The following is a 12,121-nucleotide window of genomic DNA, read 5'->3' on the forward strand; positions in this document are numbered from 1 at the left end:
AAACAGGAGAACATCTGCACTGTAATACAACATAAACTCAACAGAACAAATACCCAGAATCCCATGCAGCCCTGACTCTTCCGGGCTACAATACACACACCCACGCTAACGCCAACCCCCCACGCTCCCATCCTCCATACTTGCGTCGGTTGAGGTTGTGTATATTGTAGCCCGGGAGAGTTTGGGCTGCAAGGTGTTCTGGGTATTTCTTCTCTTGTGTTTAAGTTGGATCACGGTGCGGATGTTCTCCAAAAATGTCTTGTTTGGTGTGTGTTCACAGTGTGGCGCATATTTGTAACAGTGTTAAAGTTGTTTATACGGCCACCCTCAGTGTGACCTGTATGGCTGTTGAGTAAGTACGTCTTGCAGCCGCTAACGTTCTGCACAAGTCTCGCAAAACATTATTTAGAGTTGTCACTTTAGTTGTGTTATGTGCGCAATGACGAGTTGTAGAGCAGAAGTTCTCTTATAGATGGTATGCTATGTGAAGGTATGCCAAGGGTTAAGTGAGATTTATCAAAAACATTCTAAAAAATACTTAATAAATATATTTATTGGCTAACACTTCAACAAAATATGAATGTAAGTTCTATAGCCCGCAGACTTTTTTTGGGCTCTAGGAATCACTAATAAGCCGGAGTCTTTTGAACGCGGATTTCTTGCCGGGACATATGGTACAATACAATCGGCAAGATAGGATGAAGCTAAACCGTGTAGTATTTTATACGTAAGTAGTAAAACCTTAAAGTCACATCTTAAGTGCACAGGAAGCCAGTGCTGGTGAGCCAGTATATGTATGTATATATGTATATAAAGGTATATACAGTACAGGCGTAATGTGATCAAACTTTCTTGTTCTTGTCAAAAGTCTAGCAGCCGCATTTTTTACCAACTGTAATCTTTTAATGCTAATTAAGTAACGTTGGTCCTGACTTTCATTCACTCACAATTTCAAGTAGTTGTGTGGATTCTTGCTGGCCCGTGCCGTAATGCGGTTTCTCGCCCGGGCAGGTTTGGCGCCACGTTTCACGCTGCTGCTGACAAACCAGGAGGCCGTGGAAGGCAGCAGCGTGTTTTTACGCTGCCAGCTCAACAAAGCCGCCTCCTCGGTGGAATGGAGGAGAGGAGGCTTGCTGCTGAGGCAGGGGGACAAGTACCAGATGAGGAGGAAGGATTTGCAGCTGGAGATGACCATTGGACAGGTGGACCTGGACGACGCCGGGGATTACACCTGCACGTGCGGTCAGGAGAGTACCACAGCCCGGGTGGCCGTGAATGGTGAGGATGTAAATACGGGGATGTACAGTATAAGTCACATATTGACTTACGTGGTCAGTTATAATGTACACTGATGATAACATAGGTCAGGAGTAGGGATGCACCGAAATGAAAATGTGTGGCCGAAGCCGAATAAAATTTAAACGCTTGGCCGAATACCGAATAATGAATGCAGTTTTTCACAATTTTTTAAATATTGCATAAATAGCCTAGAATAAATATTTAGACATGCTTTTCAAATAAATTATTTTTTTTATTGAATATTGACATTTTTTTAATATTCCAGTAGCCTTTACTTTTCAAAAAAAAGCACAAAGTTTTTCATTTATATTAGGCCTTCAAACAAAACATGCATTCCAAAAAAAAAAAAAAAGTGCATTAAAGTGGATAAACCCACAACAAATGAATTATTGTCCTTTTGGCAAAAGTCTGCTTAGCCACAGTAGATATGCTAATAATGTAAACAGAAGGCTTAAGTAAATCTCAATAAGTGTGTGCTTGTAACCTCATACACTTATACAGGTAGCCTACACAACAGGCTAATAATGTAAACAGAGGCCCCACTAAATCTCAATAAGTGTGTGCTTGTAACCTCATACACTTATACAGGTACACAACATATCCCAACGTCACCGCGTCAAAAAATTGCGTCACACGCCACTATTTGGCCTTGTTTTTAACTCATTCCACCGAAGGCCGAATGTGGCTTTTTTTGCCATATTCGGCCGAATATATTCGGTTACCGATTAATGGGTGCATCCCTAGTCAGGAGTGTCTAACTGCTTTTCATTGAGGGTCACATCGCAGTGATGTTCGACACTGAGTTAATTGTACCTTTTATTTTTAATTTTTACTTCAAATAGTAAACTACTTTTTTTTACGGTAAAATTCTGTCCACTGAACTTCTAACAGTGAATATTACACAATTCCCTATACATTAGATTTTTATTTTTACATAAAATTAAAAAAAAAGGCAATCTGTAGATTTACAGTAAAAAAACAACAACCTCCCAGCTCAGTCGCAATAATTTTATGGTAAAATGTACGGTGGTTTTTACAGCATATTAGTGTAGATGGAAAAACAATAAGGCTGGTTTTTACGATACAAAATTGTCAGCTCAGTTGACAGAATTTTACTGCAACATTTCAGTTTTTTTATTTTACTGTAAGTAGTGAACTGCTTTTTTACGGTAAAATTCTGTAAGCTGAGCTGCCAGTTGTTTTTTTTTTACTGTAAAAACCACAACTGTAAATTCTACAATGTATTACGGTAAATGGTAAGCAGTACCACATTTTTTACAGTAAAAAAATGGCAGCTTAGTTGCTAGAATTTTACTGTAAATGTATTTTTTTTTTTTTACTGTAAATAGAAAATGGCTTGAATTTGAAGTAAAAATTAAAAAAGGTGCAATTAACCGGAAAATTACGGCAACTGAACTGACAAGTTTTTTTACCGTAAAAGCAATTCTAGATTTTACAGTGTATTACTGTAAATTGCAAACAGTACCACTTTTTAACAGTAAAAAAAAACTGGTAGCTCAGTTGACAGAATTTTCCAGTTCATTGCAACTTTTTTTACATTTTTATTTTAAATAGTAAAATGCTTTTTACGTTAAAATTCTGTAAGCTGAGCTGCCAGTTTTTTTTTTTACTGTAAAAACCACAACTGTAAATTCTACAATGTATTACGGTAAATGGTAAACGGTACCACATTTTTTACAGTAAAAAAAATGGCAGCTTAGTTGCTAGAATTTTACTGTAAATGTATTTTTTTTTTTTTACTGTAAATAGAAAATTGCTTGAATTTGAAGTAAAAATTAAAAAAGGTGCAATTAACTGGAAAATTCTGGCAACTGAACTGGCAGTTTTTTACCGTAAAAACAATTCTAGATTTTACAGTGTATTACTGTAAATTGCAAACATTACCACAATTTTCTAGTTCACTGCAACTTTTTTTAAGTTTTTATTTAAAATAGTAAAATGCTTTTTACGATAAAATTCTGCAAGCTGAGCTGCCAGTTGTTTTTTTACTGTAAAAACCACAACTGTAAATTCTACAAAGTATTACGGTAAATGGTAAACGGTACCACATTTTTTACAGTAAAAAAATGGCAGCTTAGTTGCTAGAATTTTACTGTAAATGTATTTTTTTTTTTTTTACTGTAAATAAAAAATTGCTTGAATTTGAATTAAAAATTAAAAAAGGTGCAATCAACTGGAAAATTCTGGCAACTGAACTGACGGTTTTTTAGCGTAAAAACAATTCTAGATTTTACAGTGTATTACTGTAAATTGCAAACAGTAGCACTTTTTTATAGTAAAAAAAAAAATGGTAGCTCAGTTGACAGAATTTTCCAGTTCACTGCAACTTTTTTTACATTTTTATTTTAAATTGTAAAATGCTTTTTACGTAAAAATTCTGTAAGCTGAGCAGCCAGTTTTTTTTAACTGTAAAAACTACAACTGTAAATTCTACAATTTATTACTGTAAATAGTAAACGGTACCAATTTTTTTACAATAAAAAACATAGCAGCTTAGTTGCCAGACTTTTACTGTAAAATGTATTTATTTTTATTTTTACTGTAAATAGAAAATTGCTTTCTTATGGTAAAATTCTGGCAACAGCCAATTTTTTACCGTAAAAAACAACTCTCAATTTTACACTGTACTCCAGTGTATTACTGTAAATTGCAAACAGTACCACTTTTTTACAGTAAAAAAAGGTGGTAACTCAATTGGTAGAATTTTCCAGTTAACTGCAACTTTTTTTAAGTTTTTATTTTAAATAGTAAAATGCTTTTTACGTTAAAATTCTGTAAGCTGAGCAGCCAGTTTTTTTTACTGTAAAAACTACAACTGTAAATTCTACAATGTATTACTGTGAATGGTAAACGGTACCACATTTTTTTTTACAGTAAAAATAAATGGCAGCTTAGTTGCCAGAATTTTACTGTAAATTGTATTTTTTTTTTTACTGTAAATAGAAAATTGCTTTCTTATGGTAAAATTCTGGCAACATAACTTCCATTTTCTTTTACCGTAAGAAAAACTCTCAATTTTACAGTGTACTCCAGTGTATTACTGTAAATTGCAAACAGTACCACTTTTTTACAGTAAAAAAAAGTGGTGGCTGCAATTTTTTTTTAATTTTTACTTCAAATAGTAAAATGCTTTTTTACAGTAAAATTCTGTAAGCTCAGCAGCCAGGTTTGTTTTTTTTCTGTAAAAAGCCATCCATCCATCCATCCATTTTCTACCGCTTATTCCCATTTGGGGTTGCGGGGGGCGCTGGTGCCTACCTCAGCTACAATCGGGCGGAAGGCGGGGTACACCCTTGACAAGTCGCCACCTCATCGCAACTGTGAAGTGAAGTGAATTATATTTATATAGCGCTTTTCTCTAGTGACTCAAAGCGCTTTACATAGTGAAACCCAATATCTAAGTTCCATTTAAACCAGTGTGGGTGGCACTGGGAGCAGGTGGGTAAAGTGTCTTGCCCAAGGACACAACGGCAGTGACTAGGATGGCGGAGGCGGGAATCGAACCTGCAAGCCTCAAGTTGCTGGCAGGGCCGCTCTACCAAACGAGCTATGCACGGTGATCCAACTTATGTAAAAACCACAACTGTAAATTTTACAGTGTACTACAGTGTATTACTGTAAATTGCAAACAGCATCACTTTTTGACAGTAAAAAACTGCTAGCTCAGTTTTCATATTTTTACTTCAAATAGAAAGAATGCCTTTTTACAGTAAAATCCTGACAACTGAGATGCCTGTTTTTTTTTTTTTACCGTAAAAACAACTGTACATTCTACAGCAGTGGTAGGGAACCTATGGCTCTAGAGCCAGATGTGGCTCTTTTGATGACTGCATCTGGCTCTCGGATAAAACTTAGCTGACATTGCTTAACACGATAATTATGAATAATTTCGCTGGTAATCACAGTGCTAAAAATAACGTGCAAAATATAAAACATTCTCATGCATTTAAATCCATCCGTTTTCTACAGCACCTGCTCAAGAAGTCGCATTAATGGTAGGAAATATTTTATGTCACGATGGGGGAGTCGCAGCTTGCTGCAGGGTCGTTCTCCCAGGAAGGCAGACGGACTACTCGGGACATGGCATTTAGGTAAAAACATGATTTAATTTAAACTAAAAAAAATATACAAACAAAAATCGCTCACAGCGGAGGCACAACTTGGGCTAAGGAACAAAGCTAACGCATAAACAGACTATGAACATAAATCACACAAAACTCACTTGTGTGATTTGTGCACGAAACTATGGGAAGGCATGAAACAAGCCAGCACAGAGCGAGAAAAGATCACATTGACGCTAGGGCGACTGACTGGCAAAGACGAGCTTAAATACTGCCTCTGATTAGTGCTCGGGTCGTCCCCCCAGGAAGGCAGACGGACTTCTCGGGACATGGCATTTAGGTAAAAACATGATTTAATTTAAACTAAAAAAAATATACAAACAAAAATCGCTCACAGGGGAGGCACAACTTGGGCTAAGGAACAAAGTTAACGCATAAACAGACTATGAACATAAATCACACAAAACTTACTTGCGTGGTTTGTGCACGAAACTATGGCAAGGCATGAAACAAGCCAGCACAGGGCGACTGACTGGCAAAGACGAGCTTAATTACTGCCTCTGATTAGTGCTCGGGAAGCAGGTGAGCGGGCATTTTGTCCACCAGAGACAGGTGGACAAAATGAGTAACCAAGGAAACCAGACAAGGGAGTGGAAAAAAACAGGAACTTAAAGAGTCCAAAGGACAAACAGCACATGGCCAAAAAAAAACATGATCAACAGACATGACATTTTATTTATTATTGGTTAGCTTCAGAATAACAATGTTATTAAAAAGAATAAAAGACTTATTATACTCTAAAAATGTTGGTCTTACTTAAAAATGCACACATTTAGTTGTATTCAGTGTTAAAAAATATGATATGGCTCTCACAGAAATACATTTTGAAATATTTGGCTTTCATGGCTCTCTCAGCCAAAAAGGTTCCCGACCCCTGATCTCCAGTGCACTACTGTAAATGGCAAACGGCACCACAATTTTTGGGGGTTGAATTTATCGTAATATATTTGTTGCATTATTAGATGATACTTAAGTTTAAAATATGTGCGAATGCATGTAGTTTATGTATTTTTCTGTCAAGATGTAAAAAACAAATACATTTTCCTCGTCAGAACGACCTGTCCGGTTCCTCCGAGAGCTGAGTAACGTGGAAGTGCAGGAGGGCAACGCCGTAGCTCTCTGCTGCCAGCTGTCCAAAGCGGGGCTGAGCGCTCAGTGGATGAAAGGAGAGCGAGTGTTAACCAACGACGAGAACTACCAGCTGACACAAAGAGGCTCCACCATGGAACTACTCATCAGGAAGAGCCAGCCCGAGGACAGCGGCCTGTACTGCTGCGTCTGTCAAGACGTTAAAACAACCGCTACCATCATAATCACCGGTGAGAGAACACACTTTTTGTATCGCATCCATTAACTGATCACACAACATTATGGCCATCGTCTCCAGCCCTGTGGAACACCAACCCTGGGAGTTGTGCAACTTTGGGCGGTCATCCTATTTACATGGGTTTACTATCGCAGTACCGATATACAAACCCCGTTTCCATATGAGTTGGGGAATTGTGTTAGATGTGAATATAAACGGAATACAATGATTTGCAAGTCATTTTCAACCCATTTTCAGTTGAATATGCTACAAAGACAACATATTTGATGTTCAAACTCATAAACTTTTAGTTTTTTTTCAAATAATAATTAACTTAGAATTTCATGGCTGCAACATGTGCCAAAGTAGTTGGGAAAGGGCATGTTCACCACTGTGTTACATCACCTTTTCTTTCCATCCATCCATCCATCCATCCATCTTCTTCCGCTTATCCAAGGTCGGGTCACGGGGGCAACAGCCTAAGCAGGGAAACCCAGACTTCCCTTTCCCCAGCCAACACAAGCCTCACCCTTGTGAGGCTTGTGTTGGCCTTTCGGTGGCACTGTTGGTGGAACCCGCCTGGTTCAGCTCCTGTCAAAAATCGAGCCCTAGGCACCGAGCTGGCAGCCCAAGTTGTCAACTCCATCCCATCCATCCATCATCTTCCGCTTATCCGAGGTCGGGTCGCGGGGGCAACAGCCTAAGTAGGGAAACCCAGACTTCCCTCTCCCCAGCCACTTCGTCTAGCTCTTCCCGGGGGATCCCGAGGCGTTCCCAGGCCAGCCGGGAGACATAGTCTTCCCAGCGTGTCCTGGGTCTTCCCCGTGGCCTCCTACCGGTTGGACGTGCCCTAAACACCTCCCTAGGGAGGCGTTCGGGTGGCATCCTGACCAGATGCCCAAACCACCTCATCTGGCTCCTCTCCATGTGGAGGAGCAGCGGCTTTACTATGAGTTCCTCCCGGATGGCAGAGCTTCTCACCCTATCTCTAAGGGAGAGACCCAAACTCATTTGGGCCGCTTGTACCCGTGATCTTATCCTTTCGGTCATGACCCAAAGCTCATGACCATAGGTGAGGATGGGAACGTAGATCGACCGGTAAATTGAGAACTTTGCCTTCCGGCTCAGCTCCTTCTTCACCACAACGGATCGGTACAACGTCCGCATTACTGAAGACGCCGCACCGATCCGCCTGTCGATCTCACGATCCACTCTTCCCTCACTCGTGAACAAGACTCCTAGGTACTTGAACTCCTCCACTTGGGGCAGGGTCTCCTCCCGAACCCAGAGATGGCATTCTACCCTTTTCCGGGCGAGAACCATGGACTCAACTTGGAGGTGCTGATTCTCATTCCGGTCGCTTCACTGCGAACCGATCCAGCGAGAGCTGAAGATCCCGGTCAGATGAAGCCATCAGGACCACATCATTTGCAAAAAGCAGAGACCTAATCCTGCGGTCACCAAACCGGAACCCCTCAACGCCTTGACTGCGTTGAGGGGTTTAAAACACAGAATGATGCAATACAATTAGACACCTCTGTAAACCACAACAATTACTGTATTGACAACCTTTTCTTCATAAAGATAGAATTCCAATTCAACCATTGTGTTTAATTATCATTGGATGGTGCAGTTAAATCGAAAAGTCCACACATTAATTAAAGTATTTTCCCCTTTCAGCAATTCCAGTGATTTTCAAACAAAAGCTGAAGGACCAGGAAGTGGTGGAGGAGAGCAGCGTGATACTCCACTGCGAGCTCTCCAAACCAGGAGTCCCGGTTGAATGGCGTAAAGATGCTCAACTCCTGAACGAGGGTGCCAAATATCAGCTAAAGCAGGAGGGCAGGGTGTGTGAGTTGCTGATGAGAGACGTGACGCTCAAGGATGCTGGTGAATACAGCTGCTCTGTTGGTACAGCTGTGACGTCAGCTGATATCAAAGTAAGAGGTAGGCGTCATTCAGAGTCAGGAGATGATTGGAAAAATAATTCTACCTTTCAAAGATCGCAAGACCCACTTTAGCCTTAGATTTCCAACCCTACTCTTCAGATCAGCAACACACCCATTCCTAATTCTCCACCAATCATATTCCTGGGGAAATGCATTGATGAACATCGGAACTTTCAATCACTATTAACACAAGCCCACATCCACGCAGTTTTCCACCCTGAGCAATTGCCTGTGTTGCCCATATTTAAACACCAACATGCCTGTACTTATGTAAAATCTAATTAGTGAAAGCAATACATTGGATTTCCATGTGTTGTTTTTCCCCAGAACTTCCTGTCACGTTCAAGCAAGAAATTCAGAACTTGGAGGTGAAGGAAGGTAACAGTGGAGTTTTCTGTTGTGAGTTGTCCAAACCTGGAGCTCCGGTGGACTGGAGGAAAGGAAGAGTGATCCTAAAGCCGGGTTATAAATACGAAATGCAGCAGGAGGGACATTTCACCAAACTTTTCATCAACAACACAGAGGAGAGTGATTCTGGGAAATACACCTGCAAGACGAAAGACACCCAGTCAACTGCTGAGCTGCTGGTAAAAGGTGGGTGGTTTCATTTTCACTAAATAGCCCAGCGTGTGAACAAAAAACGTGTCTGTCCAGCGCCTCCTATCATGTTCAAAACCAAACTGAAGAACCAGCAAGTGGAGGAGGAGAGCAGCGTGACCTTGACGTGTGAACTGTCCAAACCTGGCCTTGCTGTGGAGTGGAGGAAGGGACAAGAGCTACTGAAAAATAATTTCAAGTATCAGATAAAAAATCGAAACAGCATGTTGGAGCTCACTATTAAAAACATACAACTGGAGGACAGCGGGGTCTACAGCTGTGTCTACGGCGACGTCAAGACCATAGCCAACATCGATGTTACACGTGAGACATCACAGTATGGATGAATGGGTGCAGTCAAACATAATGATACGTTTGTCTATTCTACATTCTCAGCTATCCCCCTCACCTTTAAGCTGGGTTTGAAGAACCAGGAAGCTGCTGAGGGAGGCAACATAACCCTTAGATGCGAACTTTCTAGGACTGGGGTAGCTGTGCAATGGTGGAAGGGGGAGGACCAGCTGCATCCAGGCGGAAGGTATCAGATGACTCTGAAGGAGAACATAGCTGAGATGATCATCAAAAACACCCAGCCGGAGGACGTTGGGGAGTACAGTTGTGTCTTTGGTGAGCAGAAGACCACGGCGGAAGTGAACGTGCGAGGTATCACTCATTCTTCTAGTTTTTCTTCAAGGATTTGCTACACAAATAATGCACATTTATAAGTTACAAGAGTTTGTTCCACTAAGACTCCCTTTTTTTCACAACATCTCTTTTTCTGATTCTGTAGCAGCGGCATCTGTGTTCTTCGTGAAAGAGCTGGACAGCCAAGCGGTGATGGAGGGCAAATCGGTGCTGCTGTCGTGTGAAGTTTCAAGCGCTAACGTCCCAGTCACTTGGAAGAAAGACAACGCTGTGGTTGAAGAGGACGGACGAGTGATTATAACAAAAAAAGGACCTACGCATATGCTTGAGATCAAGCAGCTGTGTTTAGAAGATGTTGGTGAATATTGTTGCATCACCAGGGGAAAGAAGACCACTTCCAAGTTGGTTGTAAGAGGTGTGTGGAAACAATTATTCCATCCCTTATTTATCTGAATATGAGCTCCATTTCTTTAAAACCATCTATGTCTAACTATGTCCAACAAAGAACGAGTGCGAATTGTGACGGGGCTTAAAGATGCTACGGTGACGGCGGGGGAGGACGCAGAGTTTGTGTGCGAGCTCAGTCACGTCAATGTGAGCGAGGGTATGTGGTGGCTCGGCTCCAGCCCACTGCAGAGGAACGAGATGAACCAGATGACATGCCAGGGCCGTCAACACCGACTGCTGCTAACCATGACAACACCTGAGGAGACGGGAATCGTGGCATTTGTGGTCGGGGAGGAAAGGACCTCCGCAAGCCTTCTAGTGGTACCAAAGGCCAAAGGTGAAAGGAGTGCATAAATATTTTGCGCTGTTGTGAAGATCCGCTAAAGAGACAAATATTTTCCAGTTCTATTTGAGGAGGTTCCTAAAGATGTGACAATCATGGAGGGAGAGACAGCTACTTTGTCCTGCACAACCTCGGACTTCAGAAGCAATGTTACCTGGAGGCGGAACCACATCCCTCTCAAAAACAGCGATAAATTTGAAATGCGAAAGGAAGGAAAAATCAGCCTACTGCTCATCCATGCTGTGGACTCTCTGGATGTTGGGGTCTACTGTTGCGATACAGGAGACGTGCAGGCCACTGCCAAGCTTAGCGTGACAGGTAATACATGAAGTCGGGTGACATAACGGAGCTGAATCGGTGTGTCCATTTGAGTTCTTTCTCTTCCCTTCGCCAGAGCTACCTCCATTTTTCCAGGAAGAGTTGCAGAGTGTTGAGAGTGAGGAGGGAAGCTCAGTTATTCTGTACTGCGAGCTGTCCAAACTTGAGATGCCGGTGCAATGGAAAAAAAACAGACTGCCACTGCGGGCCGGCAGGAAGTACGAGATGACACAAGATGGCTGCCTTCTCCAACTTCACATCAAGGAGCTGAAGCTTGAGGACAGCGGCAGCTACACGTGTCAAGTGGGAAGTGCGGAGACAACTGCAGCTGTTACAGTCAAAGGTGCATTAATTTTACCTTTAGCCATAGGTAAACAAATCAGTGGGGCAAACAAGTATTTAGTCAGCCAGCGATTGTGCAAGTTCTCCCACTTAAAATGATGACAGAGGTCTGTAATTTTCATCATAGGTACACTTCAACTGTGAGAGACAGAAAGTGAAAAAAACCCTCCAGGAATTCACATTGTAGGAATTTTAAAGAATTTATTTGTAAATTATGGTAGAAAATAAGTATTTGGTCACTTCAAACAAGGAAGATCTCTGGCTCTCACAGACCTGTAACTTCTTCTTTAAGAAGCTCTTCTGTCCTCCACTTGTTACCTGTATTAATGGCACTTGTTTGAACTCGTTATCTGTATAAAAGACACCTGTCCACAGCCTCAAACAATCAGACTCCAAACTCCACTATGGCCAAGACCAAAGAGCTGTTGAAGAACACCAGGAAAATAATTGTAGACCTGCACCAGACTGGGAAGAGTGAATCTACAATAGGCAAGCAGCTTGGTGTGAAAAAAATCAACTGTGGGAGCAATTATCAGAAAATGGAAGACATACAAGACCACTGATAATCTCCCTCAATCTGGGGCTCTACGCAAGATCTCATCCCGTGGGGCCAAAATGATCATGAGAACGGTGAGCAAAAATCACAGAACCACACGGGGGGACCTGGTGAATGACCTGCGGAGAGCTGGGACCAAAGTAACAAAGGTGACCATCAGTAAGACACTACCCCGAC

At 41.5% G+C, this 12,121-nt stretch overlaps 1 protein-coding gene and 1 long non-coding RNA gene across 7 annotated transcripts in view; one reads left to right on the forward strand and one right to left on the reverse strand.

Moving 5' to 3' along the window:
- Positions 1–12,121, forward strand: part of obscna (obscurin, cytoskeletal calmodulin and titin-interacting RhoGEF a) — a 171,852-nt gene that overhangs the window by 51,145 nt on the left and 108,586 nt on the right. For all 6 annotated transcript variants that reach the window (XM_061883080.1, XM_061883082.1, XM_061883081.1 and 3 more), the window contains exons 22-31: positions 1,012–1,278; positions 6,494–6,760; positions 8,428–8,694; positions 9,024–9,290; positions 9,351–9,617; positions 9,690–9,956; positions 10,084–10,353; positions 10,444–10,722; positions 10,789–11,046; positions 11,123–11,389. In XM_061883080.1, coding sequence (XP_061739064.1) covers positions 1,012–1,278; positions 6,494–6,760; positions 8,428–8,694; positions 9,024–9,290; positions 9,351–9,617; positions 9,690–9,956; positions 10,084–10,353; positions 10,444–10,722; positions 10,789–11,046; positions 11,123–11,389 — 2,676 coding nt within the window. The remainder of the gene's footprint in view (positions 1–1,011; positions 1,279–6,493; positions 6,761–8,427; positions 8,695–9,023; positions 9,291–9,350; positions 9,618–9,689; positions 9,957–10,083; positions 10,354–10,443; positions 10,723–10,788; positions 11,047–11,122; positions 11,390–12,121) is intronic.
- LOC133540468 (uncharacterized) overlaps positions 1–12,121 on the reverse strand; it is an 83,529-nt gene that overhangs the window by 36,881 nt on the left and 34,527 nt on the right. The window lies entirely within an intron of this gene.

The sequence above is a fragment of the Nerophis ophidion genome, linkage group LG22 (genome assembly GCF_033978795.1).
Source record: "Nerophis ophidion isolate RoL-2023_Sa linkage group LG22, RoL_Noph_v1.0, whole genome shotgun sequence".
NCBI lineage: Eukaryota > Metazoa > Chordata > Actinopteri > Syngnathiformes > Syngnathidae > Nerophis > Nerophis ophidion.